This window comes from Xiphophorus hellerii, chromosome 19 (assembly GCF_003331165.1).
Source record: "Xiphophorus hellerii strain 12219 chromosome 19, Xiphophorus_hellerii-4.1, whole genome shotgun sequence".
In the NCBI taxonomy this organism is placed as follows: domain Eukaryota; kingdom Metazoa; phylum Chordata; class Actinopteri; order Cyprinodontiformes; family Poeciliidae; genus Xiphophorus; species Xiphophorus hellerii.
Genome location: NC_045690.1, coordinates 26,269,590 through 26,283,037, shown reverse-complemented (window position 1 = coordinate 26,283,037; position 13,448 = coordinate 26,269,590). Strand labels below are relative to the sequence as shown.

General features: G+C 39.2%; 1 protein-coding gene across 4 annotated transcripts; it reads left to right on the top strand.

The window, feature by feature from the left end:
* The first annotated feature begins 171 nt into the window (after window positions 1-171).
* On the top strand, window positions 172-13,430 carry srp54 (signal recognition particle 54). Of its 4 annotated transcripts, none has more exons than XM_032547770.1 (17): window positions 172-282; window positions 2,993-3,082; window positions 3,327-3,424; window positions 4,824-4,915; window positions 4,999-5,083; window positions 5,165-5,269; window positions 6,938-7,004; window positions 7,123-7,180; window positions 7,269-7,419; window positions 8,080-8,228; window positions 8,315-8,415; window positions 9,529-9,615; window positions 9,689-9,762; window positions 10,523-10,631; window positions 10,801-10,971; window positions 11,374-11,469; window positions 12,941-13,430. In XM_032547770.1, exons 3-17 carry the CDS (start codon window positions 3,347-3,349, stop codon window positions 13,030-13,032), a joined length of 1,515 nt encoding a protein of 504 aa, XP_032403661.1. In that variant the 5' UTR covers window positions 172-282; window positions 2,993-3,082; window positions 3,327-3,346; the 3' UTR covers window positions 13,033-13,430. The 4 variants fall into 4 exon arrangements, with proteins under 4 accessions (XP_032403661.1, XP_032403662.1, XP_032403665.1 ...); XM_032547771.1 differs by having other exon boundaries at window positions 3,317-3,424; window positions 12,941-13,032; XM_032547772.1 differs by having other exon boundaries at window positions 201-282; window positions 2,996-3,082; window positions 12,941-13,032.
* The last annotated feature ends 18 nt before the right edge of the window (window positions 13,431-13,448 follow it).

Sequence of the window (13,448 nt, the reverse complement as noted above, 5' to 3'; positions counted from 1 at the left end):
TTGTTGTTTTTTTTGTTTGTTTTGTTTTAAAAAGGGTAGTGTGTGGATGGTTTCACGACGCTCGGGGAACGTTTTTCAACCAAAATACCTTAAAATACAGTTCAGGTGGCCGTTTCGACAAGCACTTCCATGCGCCAGTCCAGTAAGCGGCGCTACTACGCCCACAAACTGAATATAAACAACCCATGATGACGCAGGGTTTCCGGTTAAGTACAGTTTATATGACGCTTCCCTGGTGGAGTTTGGGAACGGCTACGTTTACATTGTAGTGTCGAGCGCTCGGTAAGCCTGAACAACTACTGACACATTTCTCATCATTTAGTTTGTGGTCCAGTTTCCGCCATTTTAGATAATAATGAGCTACGTGGACCCGGAAACAGTTTCCAGATGAAGACAGCGAACTGTCGGCTGTCCAGCTAGCTAGCTGCTAGATCGTTAGCACTTCTGTAAACAGCTGTGATGTTGTTGAGAGCCGCAGGCTTAATGTAATAGAATTAAAAAAGAAGATGTTATATCTAGAATAAGATTTGGACATACTGGATTAAATAGTACTCTTAAAATAATTAATAAGCATACTACAGGTTGTTGTAACTACTGTGGAAAATTAGAAACAGTCCAACATATATTTTTAGAATGTAATAACTATGTTCAGGAAAGAGAGATGTTACTTAGAGATTTAAGTAGGAATAAAAATAAATTAGATATTAGGGAATTGTTCCAGAGATCATCCCGGGATGTAGTTTTTAGCAGTATTTTTTGTTTTCTAAGAAGAACGGGCATTATGGGGAGATTATAGTAGGTTAACGTCTGATCCATAGTCCAATCTGGAAGGTGGCGGTAAAGCACCTATAAGTTGTTTGCCAACCGCCATAAAAATAATAATAAGAAGAGCCTCAGGTTGATAACCTGAGGAAAAAACACACACACACCATCAATCTGAGGCCTCATTGTTCGTGTCCACCAGAGACTGACTTCGTACTCAGTTTGATTAGTTTTATTTTGGGGTTTTATTTAGCTTTGTTTGCTCGTCGGTCACTCAGTTTCTGCGACGATGTAGATTAAACTGGAAGGCCGCTGTTCACCCAGCACAGCTCGGGATTAAGAACACTTTTTGATTATTTGCAGTCTTCAAATACTCCAGAGGAAATTAAAATAAGTTTACTATGTTAAGAGCTTAAATATATAAGAATTGGAGTCAAACTAAATGACAGGTGATGTTTTTCGACCTTACAAAAATCACAGATTTCTTCATTTATTGGCCAGCCATCATAGAGCCCTGTGTTTGCTTTAAACACACATGATGAGATGCATTACATGTATCTCACTGGGACCTCATGTTATAAACTAGCTAAAGAAAAATTACAAAATAGAAGAAAAACTCTGAAATAGTTGTCAACATTTTCTTGTGTAAAGCTCTTTAAGATCAGACAGAGAGCTTCTGTCAACATTATTCTTTATGTCTTGCTGCAGTTCTTTTCCCCAGTTGGGTTTAGCTCTGGACTTTGACTGGGCCATTCTAGCAAATGAACATGCTGCTCACTGTAGCTCTGGCTCCATGTTCAGAGTGGTTCTCCTGATGGAAGGTTAAACTTCCACCCCAGTCTAATGCAGGTTCCAACAGGTTTTCCTCCAGGATTCTCCTGGATATATACTTTGTCAATATTCAAGCGTTAATACTGGCCACAGCATAATGCTGCCTTCACAGTTTATCACCATTATGATGGTGTGTGTAGAGTGATGCGAGGTGTTAGTTTCATAGAGTTTTGCATGCAGACCAAACATTTAATTCTCCCCACTTCACCTTGTTGCACGTTTTCTATGGTAAACTTGAATCTGCCGACTTGTTGCTTTATTTCAGATAGGTGTGTTAGTGAGGAAGTGCGGTTGACCCCGATGCTAGGAGTGTTGCTGCTTTCTATGGACTATGATTGGGTCCTACCCGAAACAAAATGAGTCATAAAAAAACAAATACGGCCCCAGTAATCTGTTGAACCAATCACGCAACCTAGACTGGATTAAGAATTTCATGATGATGTAACTGTGCAATACTGAATTAATCACCACACAGCATCACCATGTTTATTCATACCTTATTTATTCACCTTATTGATTTCATTATTGTGATTTGTTACGCCATGGAGCCGTGCTGGTCTTCTTATTCTATTTGATCTATTTTATATTAATGTGGACACTCAGCTGACAGTAATTCACTGTGATTGGCTACTTGTTTGATCTGGCAAAATGACCATCATAAAATAGGGAGGTACAGAAAACCCAAACAGGACAGAGAAGCAGTGCCTGCTGTTGAATATTCATAAAATGGATATTCATAAAAATATCCATTTTATGAATGTTTTATGGAGAATAATTCTCCTTTTTGCCTTTCCACCATGTTCCAGTGGAAAGGCAAACTAGACTCACTAACTCTTCTCTTCTCTTATCATTTTGTGTCTTAAAGACTAACTGCTTCTTTATGAATAATCTTTATCGTACCAAAGTAAAATTCTAAGAAAAAATGTGGAATTCCAGAAATTTCCAAGACTTTTTAAAAATGACTTTCAGTAGGAGCTACGTTTAGCCTCTGAGTTGGTTCAGTTTTTGAGTTATTTGTCATGGATTTTCCTTCCACTTCACAAATTTGTGGTCATAGTTAGAGCTGTCATCATACCATATTTTCCTGGGCGATAAATTATCCCAGAAATTATTGCGATAAACAATATTATTGTTGTTTGGACGCTATTTTCAAATAATATATAGATAATGGTATAATAAGTCAAGGTTGCTCTATTAAAGACCAATAAACTTTAATTTTGTAAAGACCTGGGAGATGTTTTAATTATCCAAAGTTGAGCAAAACAAACAAAAATAATAAATAAAAGCGTATTTGGTCTGTGTGTATTTACATCTGATTACATCATTGTTTCAGCTTGTATGTTTTCACGCTCTGTCACAGAGGAGATTAATTCACATAGTTTTTCTCTTTTCTGTGTAGAAGCTGTGGCTGTGGGAAGCAGCAGTCTCCTGACTCACTGAGGGTTCTTACCTGGGGGTCCCCCCTCCACAACACACACTCACCCCGACAGTAAATGGCACATTTTGACCTCACACACACTTAGGTTGCATCAGCTGCACAATTTCTGTTTGATACAATGACAACATGATAAAAAAATCATAGCATAGAGTGAAGTCTGTTCTGTGATCAGTGAGGGTTGACATAGCAACAGGCTGGTAGGGTAAGCAGTGAGTGTAGCAGCCAACAGGATCTTAGTTTTGTTGCTGATGTTGTACATGTCTGTACAACATTCTGTTCCTGTGGGCTCTTCCAGGTTTACTTCAGAGTGCCATCATGGTGCTGGCCGACCTGGGAAGGAAGATCACCTCGGCGCTGAGGTCACTCAGCAACGCCACCATCATCAATGAAGAGGTAGGACGCACAGCGTGGCGCTAAACACTACTCTTTGTTCTGGAAACTGCTACAGAGGGAAGAAACCTTACAAGTTTGATTCAGTTTGACTTGTTCTAGAAAGGGAGCTGTGTTCTCTACTGAGGCTCATGTTGAGCTGGCTTAAAAATAAAATCTCAGATTTCCTTCAAAGCACATCTGGGTTTTTTTTAATGATGGTGTATTAGAACTGTTGTAGATAGGAAAAAATAGGAGTACATTTCTGACAAAGTGTCAGAAGTTTTTGAGATCTCAGAAATTTTCTGAGCTCCAAAAATTGAAAATTTGCAAGAAAACAAACAAAACTCACTAAGTCTGAGATTAATCTAAACAAAGGCTATAATATGCCATCATAGATTTTTGATTTTAGTTGATATTTTTCCCTTGCTTATTTTAAAAAAAAGAAATTACAAATTACAGAAAGTATTTTCAAAAAAAAATTTTGCTTCCATCATCACTTCTGAGAGTTCATCTGAATTCAAAGTTAAAATATATACTTACTTATAAGACAAGATGGTAGGACCTGGGCTGGCAGGCTGACATCACTCTGAACCAAGATGGATAAAATCGATTTATCGTCTAGCCCTAAGCTGCTAATATAAGATGCTAAAGGCATTTAACCAGTGGTGTGCTGGTGAAGCTTTATGAATCATGTGAAGTTGTACTGATTCCTGCTTCAAGGTTTCAAACCCTCATAAAAACTCAAACAGCTCATTGTGGTTTTAAAACATTTGAAACATCTGCTGTGAATCCAGGTGTTGCACACAACCTGGTATCAGACTGTAACTGGTGAGTCCAGCTGCAGCTTCAAGTTCAATAACCTTGATTTTTTTTCTTGAAGAAAATGAAATTTTTAGTGCATCTAAATCTAATGTTGACTTTATTAATGTATTGTATTTGTGCTGAAATATTAGTGAAATCCAGATCTGTGTAATACCAACTGCTCTCTCTTAAAAACAAGGTGAAAGAATTTCATGAATAATTTCCAGAAATGGTCCTTCAGGGTAATGTATAAAAGGAGACATTAAATCAGCTTTTCCCTTCAAATATTATATTGGACAAAGCTTCTGTTTGTCTTTTAATAAATCTTTTAGAAAAATGCAGCATCTTGTGCTATGGTGCACTTTTACATTTAGAGGGGGGCAAAAAAGAAATGGTGGACTAAATGAGATGTTTAGATTGTGTTTATCTAGGTTTTCTTAAAAGGTAACACATTCAGGATCCTAGTTTTAATTGAATTTAAACGTTTTGTGATAAATAACATTTTCAGTTTGTCCACAAAGAAGGAGGGAAACGGTTGGATTTGGTTCCTAAAGGAGAAATGGGAGTGTGGTTCTTCAGATGCTATTTTCAGGAGGTTTTTTTTTTTTTTTTTCCCCAGGTGTTGAACGCCATGTTGAAGGAGGTGTGTGCTGCTCTCCTGGAGGCAGACGTTAACATCAAACTGGTCAAACAACTGAGGGAAAACGTCAAGTAAGCGTGGTGCAGCCGGGTTCTGGTCCCCTTCTCCTGGGCGGAACCGGGCTGTTAGCTGACCGTCTGTCTTCCACCTGCAGGTCCGCCATAGACCTGGAGGAGATGGCCTCAGGCCTGAACAAGAGGAGGATGATCCAACACGCTGTGTTCAAGGAGCTGGTGAAGGTAGGTCCATGAGTCATGAGAACGGTCCAGATGCTATGTGTGTGTGTGACGTGTGTGTGACGTGTGTGTGCTCTGTTTCAGCTGGTCGATCCCGGCGTGAAGGCCTGGACTCCGACCAAAGGCAAGAACAACGTCATCATGTTTGTTGGTCTGCAAGGCAGTGGCAAAACTACAACCTGCTCCAAGGTGACTGGACACACCTGACACACACTCTCCTAAAAGAAAACATACATTTTACAGTTCTTCTAAACAACTAGCAAGGGCTGTTTTCTCGCATTACTTATGTTTACAGACTTAAAGCTGATCAGACCTTATGGAACATTTTCCTCATCCTTATTTGAAGCTTCTGTTATCATAATTGTTCAGTATTGTGGTCAAACCCTTGAATAGTAGCACCAAAACCTTCAATGATGTAGAGAAAAGAACATTTGAAACAATCAGGATGTGAAACAGTCCCCAGAAACTCTGAGCGAATGTTATGATCAGAGGAAAGTAAAACCGAACTCATTTACTGTAATTTCCTAAAGTATGCTCGGCACAAAAAAACTAAAAGTTATAAAACCTTTTTTATGCACATTGAGAAAAAGCATATGTCGAAATCAGCAAAAAGAATGGAATTAACAGAGGAAACAGATGTTTGTCTTAGTTCCAACTAAATCTGAATGAACATCTGTTGAGCCCCCAGATACGTAATGTGGATACGTAATGTTCCCACAACCTGAGATGAGTTTCAATTTGGAGTCACTTGGTTTAGATGTGGCATTCTGATGGAATCCAGACAAGACTGACTGCTGAAATTAATTTTAATTAAGCTTTTTTATTAAAAAATATTCTCCCTTTTAGCAGCTTTTAGTAAATTGTGCAAGTAATTCAGTTGAAACCAGATATTTACATGAAATATATGGAAAATCAAATTCTTTCTTGTTTTAACACACTTAGAAATAACAAAATATTTATTTGCTAAATCCCTGGACGAGGCATTATTTGAATTTTTTTTTAATGTCTACAAAATCAGAAGATTGCGTCCATTTCCTCTGTATTTGGTGGAATTGCCTGTGAAAATGCATGAACATTTAGTGTGCTGTCCTTAATTAATTTCCTAATTAAATTAAATTGCTAGCATGTTAAAGGTTACATGCTAGTTTGGATTGATTTTATTTGTGCTACAAAATGCCACTATATGCAAGGAAAATGCATAATAATGCCTTTAACTACCTCCTTGCTTTCTTCTTTGTGTTTAAAAAAGGCTGTGATGAAATGTATTTCTCACCTCCAAGCCTCCAGATTGAACCCAGATCATCCTAAAATGTTTCTCCAGAATTGAGCTTTTTTTTTATTATTATTATCCATTTTTATTATTTATTTTGTTGTATCAGTTTAGAAATATTTGCAAGGAATTTTGTGATATTTTTCCTCATTACATTTCTTTTTATTCTATGTGTAGAGTTTGAAAGGAGAGGAAAAAATAACAAGCAGACAGATAGATCAAACAAATATTTTTATTCCTTAAAGAACTTAATTAGCCCAATTTATTTTTTATTTTTGCTTCTCACCATACTGATTATGTTTGATAACTGAGGCGGCAGAGTAGTAGAAGTAAAAAACACTGGCACCTGCAAGTGGGAGGTAGCAGACACTTAAGCCCAACGTTTTTTGCGGAAAATTTGCAATAAACTCACATTTATGTGTTGATGTAAAAAAAAAAAGTCAGAGATCTGCTGATTTTGCGTAAATTTCTGCGATTTCAGATTTGCAAAAAGCTGAAGGATCAGCTAAATGTTGACCACTGTGTCACAGCTGCTAGACCTTCATGTCTGTGTTCCACTAACAGCAGTGTTGTTCTTCTCCTGGCAGCTCGCTTATTATTACCAGAGAAAAGGCTGGAAGACCTGCCTGATCTGCGCCGACACCTTCAGAGCAGGTCGGCACACACACTGCCTGTAGCATTAGCTAGCATGGTGTGTCACTCTTTACCCAGATGATCTATAAATAAACAAACATCTTCTCTTTGGTGTGAAAACCCGTCTCTTATCTCCAAGGTGCCTTCGATCAGCTCAAACAAAACGCCACCAAAGCCAGAATACCTTTTTATGGCAGGTGAGTGTTCCTGTGCTGCTTCCCCTGTTTGTAATTTCCCCCTCTCTCCCTCATTCTCCTGATGGTTCCCTATTTGTGTTGGGTTCAGTTACACTGAGATGGATCCTGTGGTGATCGCCGCAGAAGGCGTCGAGAAATTCAAAGGCGAAAACTTTGAGATCATCATCGTGGACACAAGTGGAAGACACAAACAGGAGGATTCGCTGTTTGAGGAGATGCTGCAAGTCTCCAACGCAGTGGTGAGTACCTGAACTCGTCACCACAGGGGATCGGCTGGACCGAAGTAAGGATGCACCAATCCACTTTTTTTCTGAGGTTTAGTACCGGCCAGTATGATACAGAAAAACAGCTGAATTGACTTAAAGCATTTTTTTTTTAAACACAGACATAAATGTGCTGAATTACTAATTTATCTGATATGTCTGCACCAGAACAGCACAACGAAATAGACTAATAGCTTCACTAGCTTGGTCAAAGATGGGAAAAAAAACAACTTTCATTTGTTCAGTCAGTGCAGTTAGGAGTAAAACAGCCAATGTGAAATGAATAATAAAGAAACAAACTGATAAAAGAACAGGATGACTACCTTGGTCAAACGTGTAAAAATAAACTGTGACAAACCTTTTAATGGTTCAGAAAGAGCAATTAGAAATTCTAAATATAATGTAAAATAAATAAAGCATAATGTTATTCCGAGCACAAAGCATAGAATTAGACTGAATAGATCTGCCCTCATGGAACGGGGACATTGTCACCGATGCTAATCTATAATTTTTTCAATACAGATATTAATAACTGTTTGTTGCATCTTTAGTGTCTTAAGAGTTATTGGTGTCTAAGGACTTTTTTTCCTCTACTGTTATGACATATTTAAGCTCCTCCTTTCTCTGTTCCCATAGCAACCTGATAACATTGTGTACGTGATGGATGCTTCCATCGGTCAGGCCTGCGAAGCCCAGGCTAAAGCTTTCAAAGACAAAGTGGACGTAGCGTCGGTCATCGTCACAAAGCTAGATGGACACGCCAAAGGAGGCGGAGCTTTGAGCGCGTAAGAACCTCTGTTGCATGGCGCTGCGCGGCTGGTTGGTCCGCGAGCCGATGGTTTACCCTCACTCTGTGACGTTCTGTTGTTAGTGTGGCGGCCACCAGGAGTCCCATCATCTTCATCGGAACAGGGGAACACATCGACGACTTCGAGCCGTTTAAGACTCAGCCTTTCATCAGCAAACTGCTGGGTAAAAACTTCCTGTGTTTCTGCTCTGACTGCACCTGCTGGTTCTACCAAGAATGTAACACTGTTAACTAGATGAGGGTTAGTGTTAGCCTTACTAACATCTGATCGCTGCCTCTGGGGAAAATTACCTTTCTTTCTAACCAGGTTGCAGGGATTCTTTTCACGGTAGCTCAGTGGAGTTAGAGTTAAATTTGGATCATATGTAATTCCATCTCATAGCACTTCATAAAAAAAACAAAGATCTACCCAAATAGTAAGAATCGTCAGGGTTCCAGCACAGACTGGATAAGTTCTGGATAACTGTGGACACGGAAAAGAGTTTGGAAAATTTGTTTTGTTTGCACATTTTATATCCTGAAAAATGTGGGATATAGACTATGTGAGTCTATATCCCACATGGAATATAGTCTATATCCCAAATCTATATCCCAAATTGCATGGAAATTCCATGCAATTTGGTTGCAGAAACAAAAGCTTTATTAGCCTCCATCTTATCTAATTAGTGCTGGCTCGACACACTGTTGTTGCACATTGTCTCCGAACTACAGGATGGCAGCGGTGATGAAACATGAGGCTTGTTTTCAAAAGACTATGGATGGATAGTCTTTTTCCATCCATCCACCTGTCCTTCTGTATTTCGGACCTGACCTCTGTCGAAATTACTGCTTTAAGTTGATCAATAGGATTTGAAAATCTCTTTGAGTCTTGTCTTGAATACTGTAGGAACAATGATTTAATTCAATTCAAGTTCAAAGATATTTTGTAATAAAAATCATTTTTTTAAAAACTTTAGAAAAATGGCAGATATCTCCTCTAGCAGCGTTAGCCTTTAGCAGCAGAACTACGAACATAGCTCAGGAAAACTGAGTGAGACCTCAACCACACAAGGTTCATGTTGAAGTCAGGTGGGCGGGATGCAACTGAACGTTATATTTTTATTTCTCATGTAGTCTGTTAACATCCCACAGACTACAAGTCCCAAAGTCCCACAGAATAAAGTCCTTTAGTCCTTTATTGTTGTTATTTCCCACCTCTACATTTAAATCTGCTGTTGAACACATGCAGACACGCAGCCAGAGTTCTGCATCAAGTCAAAAGACGGTTTGTGTTGCAGGAATGGGTGATATTGAAGGACTGATCGACAGAGTGAACGAGCTAAAGCTGGATGACAACGAGGAGCTGATAGACAAACTGAAACATGGTGAGAATCCAGACGCCTCCGCTGCAGAACCTGCTGCAGACACGGCGACTCACTCCTGATCTCTGACCTGCAGGTCAGTTCACGCTCAGGGACATGTACGAGCAGTTCCAGAACATCATGAAGATGGGGCCCTTCGGACAAATTATGGTAACTGAAGACTTCCTCTCAAATTATCTTAAAGGTCAAATTATCTTAAAGGTGACCTATTATGCTTCCTTGAACAGGTCGGGACAGGTCTGTGGATGACAAAACAAGTTCATCACATTTGGCGCACAGATCATTCTGAGATGATGAGATTTCAGTCTGCTCCGTTCAGAATGAGCCGTTTTAGGGCCTCTGTCACTTTAAATTCAATAAACTGCTTCAGCGGTTAAACCAACTGACCAAGAGTGCTTTAGCTCAGCTTGGGTTAATGTGTTAAGGCACATTGTAACTTAACAATTGGAAGGTCTTTGAAACAGCTCATGTTTTCAGACACCAAAAAGCATAAACTTACTGCCAACAAAATGGCTGTTTTTTTTTTTCTTAAAGTACTTGGTCTGTAGTTAAAAGCAATAAAGACCCAACTGGAAGTATATAAACGTTCAAAGTATGAATTTTGCTTAATAGGTCGCCTTTAAGGTCTTTGGCTGCCTGTTCTTTTCTTGCTGTTTGCATTTTTTTCATTGCAGCTGCTAGATTTCTGTTGACATGTAAATAGCAAAACTGTTGATTCAGCGTCTGTATGAGTAGATGCTGTTAATTCCATAAGATGTATGCAACCCTGACTATACAATGTTCAAACGGGCTGATATTCTATAATCTAATACATAATGACCTTATTGATGATTGATCCGAGAACCTGGAAGAGGACTCGTGTCTCTCTCTGTCCTGACTCTGGATCTGTGTGTGTATGTGTTGCGTTCAGGGTATGATTCCCGGTTTTGGTACAGATTTCATGAGTAAAGGAAACGAACAGGAATCAATGGCCAGATTGAAGAAACTCATGACCATCATGGACAGCATGAATGACCAGGGTAACACACACTGTGACACTTACTCTCTCCACTGTTCTCTGCATTTTTTGTCAAGCAGATCTGAATGTAGACATTAGTTTGAACGGGATTTCTGACTTACCTCAACCTGAATGAAAGATTAACGGAGAGGGTGAAGTCTCTGACTGATCTGACCAAGTTTTCTTTACAGAACTGGACAGTAAAGATGGGGCGAAGCTGTTCAGTAAGCAGCCCAACCGGATCCAGAGAGTGGCCCGTGGATCTGGAGTTGCCACCAGAGACGTTCAGGAGTTACTCACTCAGTACACTAAGTTTGCTCAGATGGTGAAGAAGATGGGAGGCATCAAAGGACTATTCAAAGGTACCAGTGAGCCACAATTCATGCCCTTTGATCTGGTTCTGATGTAGTGATACAATGTTTCTTAATCAGAAGAGTAATGTTTTATGCTAGCTGTGCTAACTGTGTTTAAGCAAACCACAGAACAACACGTCTTTCCTCGCTCATCAGTTTCTGACCGGAGGGAGATAACATGTCTGGATATTTAATAGCCACTTTTAAAGGAGGACTGTGTGAATGTGCAAAACTATGAATCACTTTGTAAAATCTGCTGAAAGATGAAGTGTTATTTGAGTATGCGACACTTCCCAAAATCATGACCTGAAAGTAGAGCAAGAACACTGCAAGGTTTTTAGAAAATATGAGCATCCTTGGATTTTACGTCAGATCTCCGTGCTGATATGTTTGTGATGTTTGGTGTTCCAGGAGGAGACATGTCCAAAAACGTGAACCCATCTCAGATGGCCAAACTGAACCAGCAGATGGCCAAAATGATGGACCCTCGGGTCCTGCATCATATGGGTAAGACATGCTCTCCAGCAAACCTCCCACAGTGAACATTCATCCACAGCTCACTTCGCACCATTGCTTAATGAAAGAATTCTTTAATTATAAAGAGCTCATAAAAATCACAGGACATAAGACTCAAAAACAGATGTGAAGGAGTTGAAAGATGTAGAGAAATAAATGCCTTAGTAAATCCAGTGAATCAGTCTCAGACAGTTGATGAGGAATGTTAACATCACAGCCTGGTATTGTATAAACTAATTTTACTACAGTTTGTTGACATAAAATGAAAAGAGGTTGTTTATTTTTTTTTTTATTCTGCATACCTGCTAGAGAAGGTATTTCAAATGGAAATAATAATGGACCAAGTATTAATCTTTAGGAAACCCCACAAGTTAAAGAAGCTTTCACAGAGTTATAGTAATTAGCTTTTACAAAGAAACTGCTTGACACTATTCAGCCAGGAATATTAGATCTGATATATTAACTTTGCTTTTAATAAGATTTAGTTGTATGTCATATGTGTTGTGTGTTGTATGTTATGCTTTAAGTTACAAAAACTCCTTAAGTCAGTAAGAGGGGCCGAGATCAAGAGGATCAGCTGTTGAGGAATTTTACAGATCAGAATAATAAATGAGTGAACTGTTCCAACATGTCCTGCCTAAAGTCTGTTGGCAGCATCGTCAGCTTGCACTGTCTGAACAGAAATAAGTTTAATTGATGACAACTTTTATTCATTTTCTCTTTAATTCCAGAAAATATAAAAGTACTTTATAAATGAATCTAACTCGCTTATAAATGAGTTGTAAAAAATAAACATAAAACAGACTTTCATGCACAAAGCTGGAAAAATTACTAAAAAAACAGAATAAAATGTATTATTATGCCCTAGACCAGGGGTCTCAAACACGTGGCCCGCGGGCCAACTGCGGCCCTCGGGACGATAGTTTGTGGCCCCCGCCTTAATATGAAAGTTTAATGTTAGTGCGGCCCGCGAGTTTGATATAATTGGGACTTTTCAGTGTTGTGTGCGGAGCTGAACGAACTTACCAATCACGGTGGAGTATATTGCTCTCGGGGGCGGGACATCGGCCAGGCCTATTTGCATTTTCTATTTGTCATTATTTGCATGCGGTACATGCGCAATTTCCGCGGCCGCTCCCGCTTCACGTGCTTCAGCATCCAGTCTAGACCCGGAAGTTGCTGATCAGTGTAACGTAATTAAGGTTAGGGTAAATTGAGTTTGAGACCCCTGCCCTAGACATTAACACCAAGTGCTCAAAAAACAAGATCATATGGACTTTTTAAAAACTTGTTTCTTTCAACAATCCAGATTTGGTTTTAAAAGCAGTTGGAGTTAAAATAGACTCCACCAGCTTGATGAGTTTTGCTTCATTATTTTTTTTCTGCACATATTTAAACATCCCACAGCTCATCAGTCAAACAGTTAAACTTTGTATCATTCTGTTATGCTTGTGTGTTTTAGGGGGCATGGCTGGCCTTCAGTCCATGATGCGTCAGTTCCAGCAAGGAGCCGCCGGCAACATGAAAGGCATGATGGGATTTAACAACATGTGACCTCCCCCCCAGCTGATGCCTTAATACAGAAGAGGAACCTCTTCTCCTCCTTGCAGGTGGAGGAGGTGGGGCAAACCCTGTCTTTTGCTGCTTTGCACCAACAAATAAAATACAGTTTGTCCTTCAAGAAAAACATTGAAGGTAAATTGTGAGTATAAAGGAGTAGTTGAACTTTTCAGCAAATGTTTTTGTTTGTCAGAGAAACCTCTGGAATGCTCCTCAGTCTTGTGGAAGATGAGCTGATGATTAACGGGCCTCATTACCTTTGGTTGGTAAAAATGTTTCCATGTAAAATTAAAACATAGTTTGAACCATTACAGGAGTAAATGGCACAGGATGAAATTGAGTAGTGACAGTGTTTTTGTCATAATAAAAAAATGTTATTGCATCATTTTAAACCTGGTGTGTATTTATTT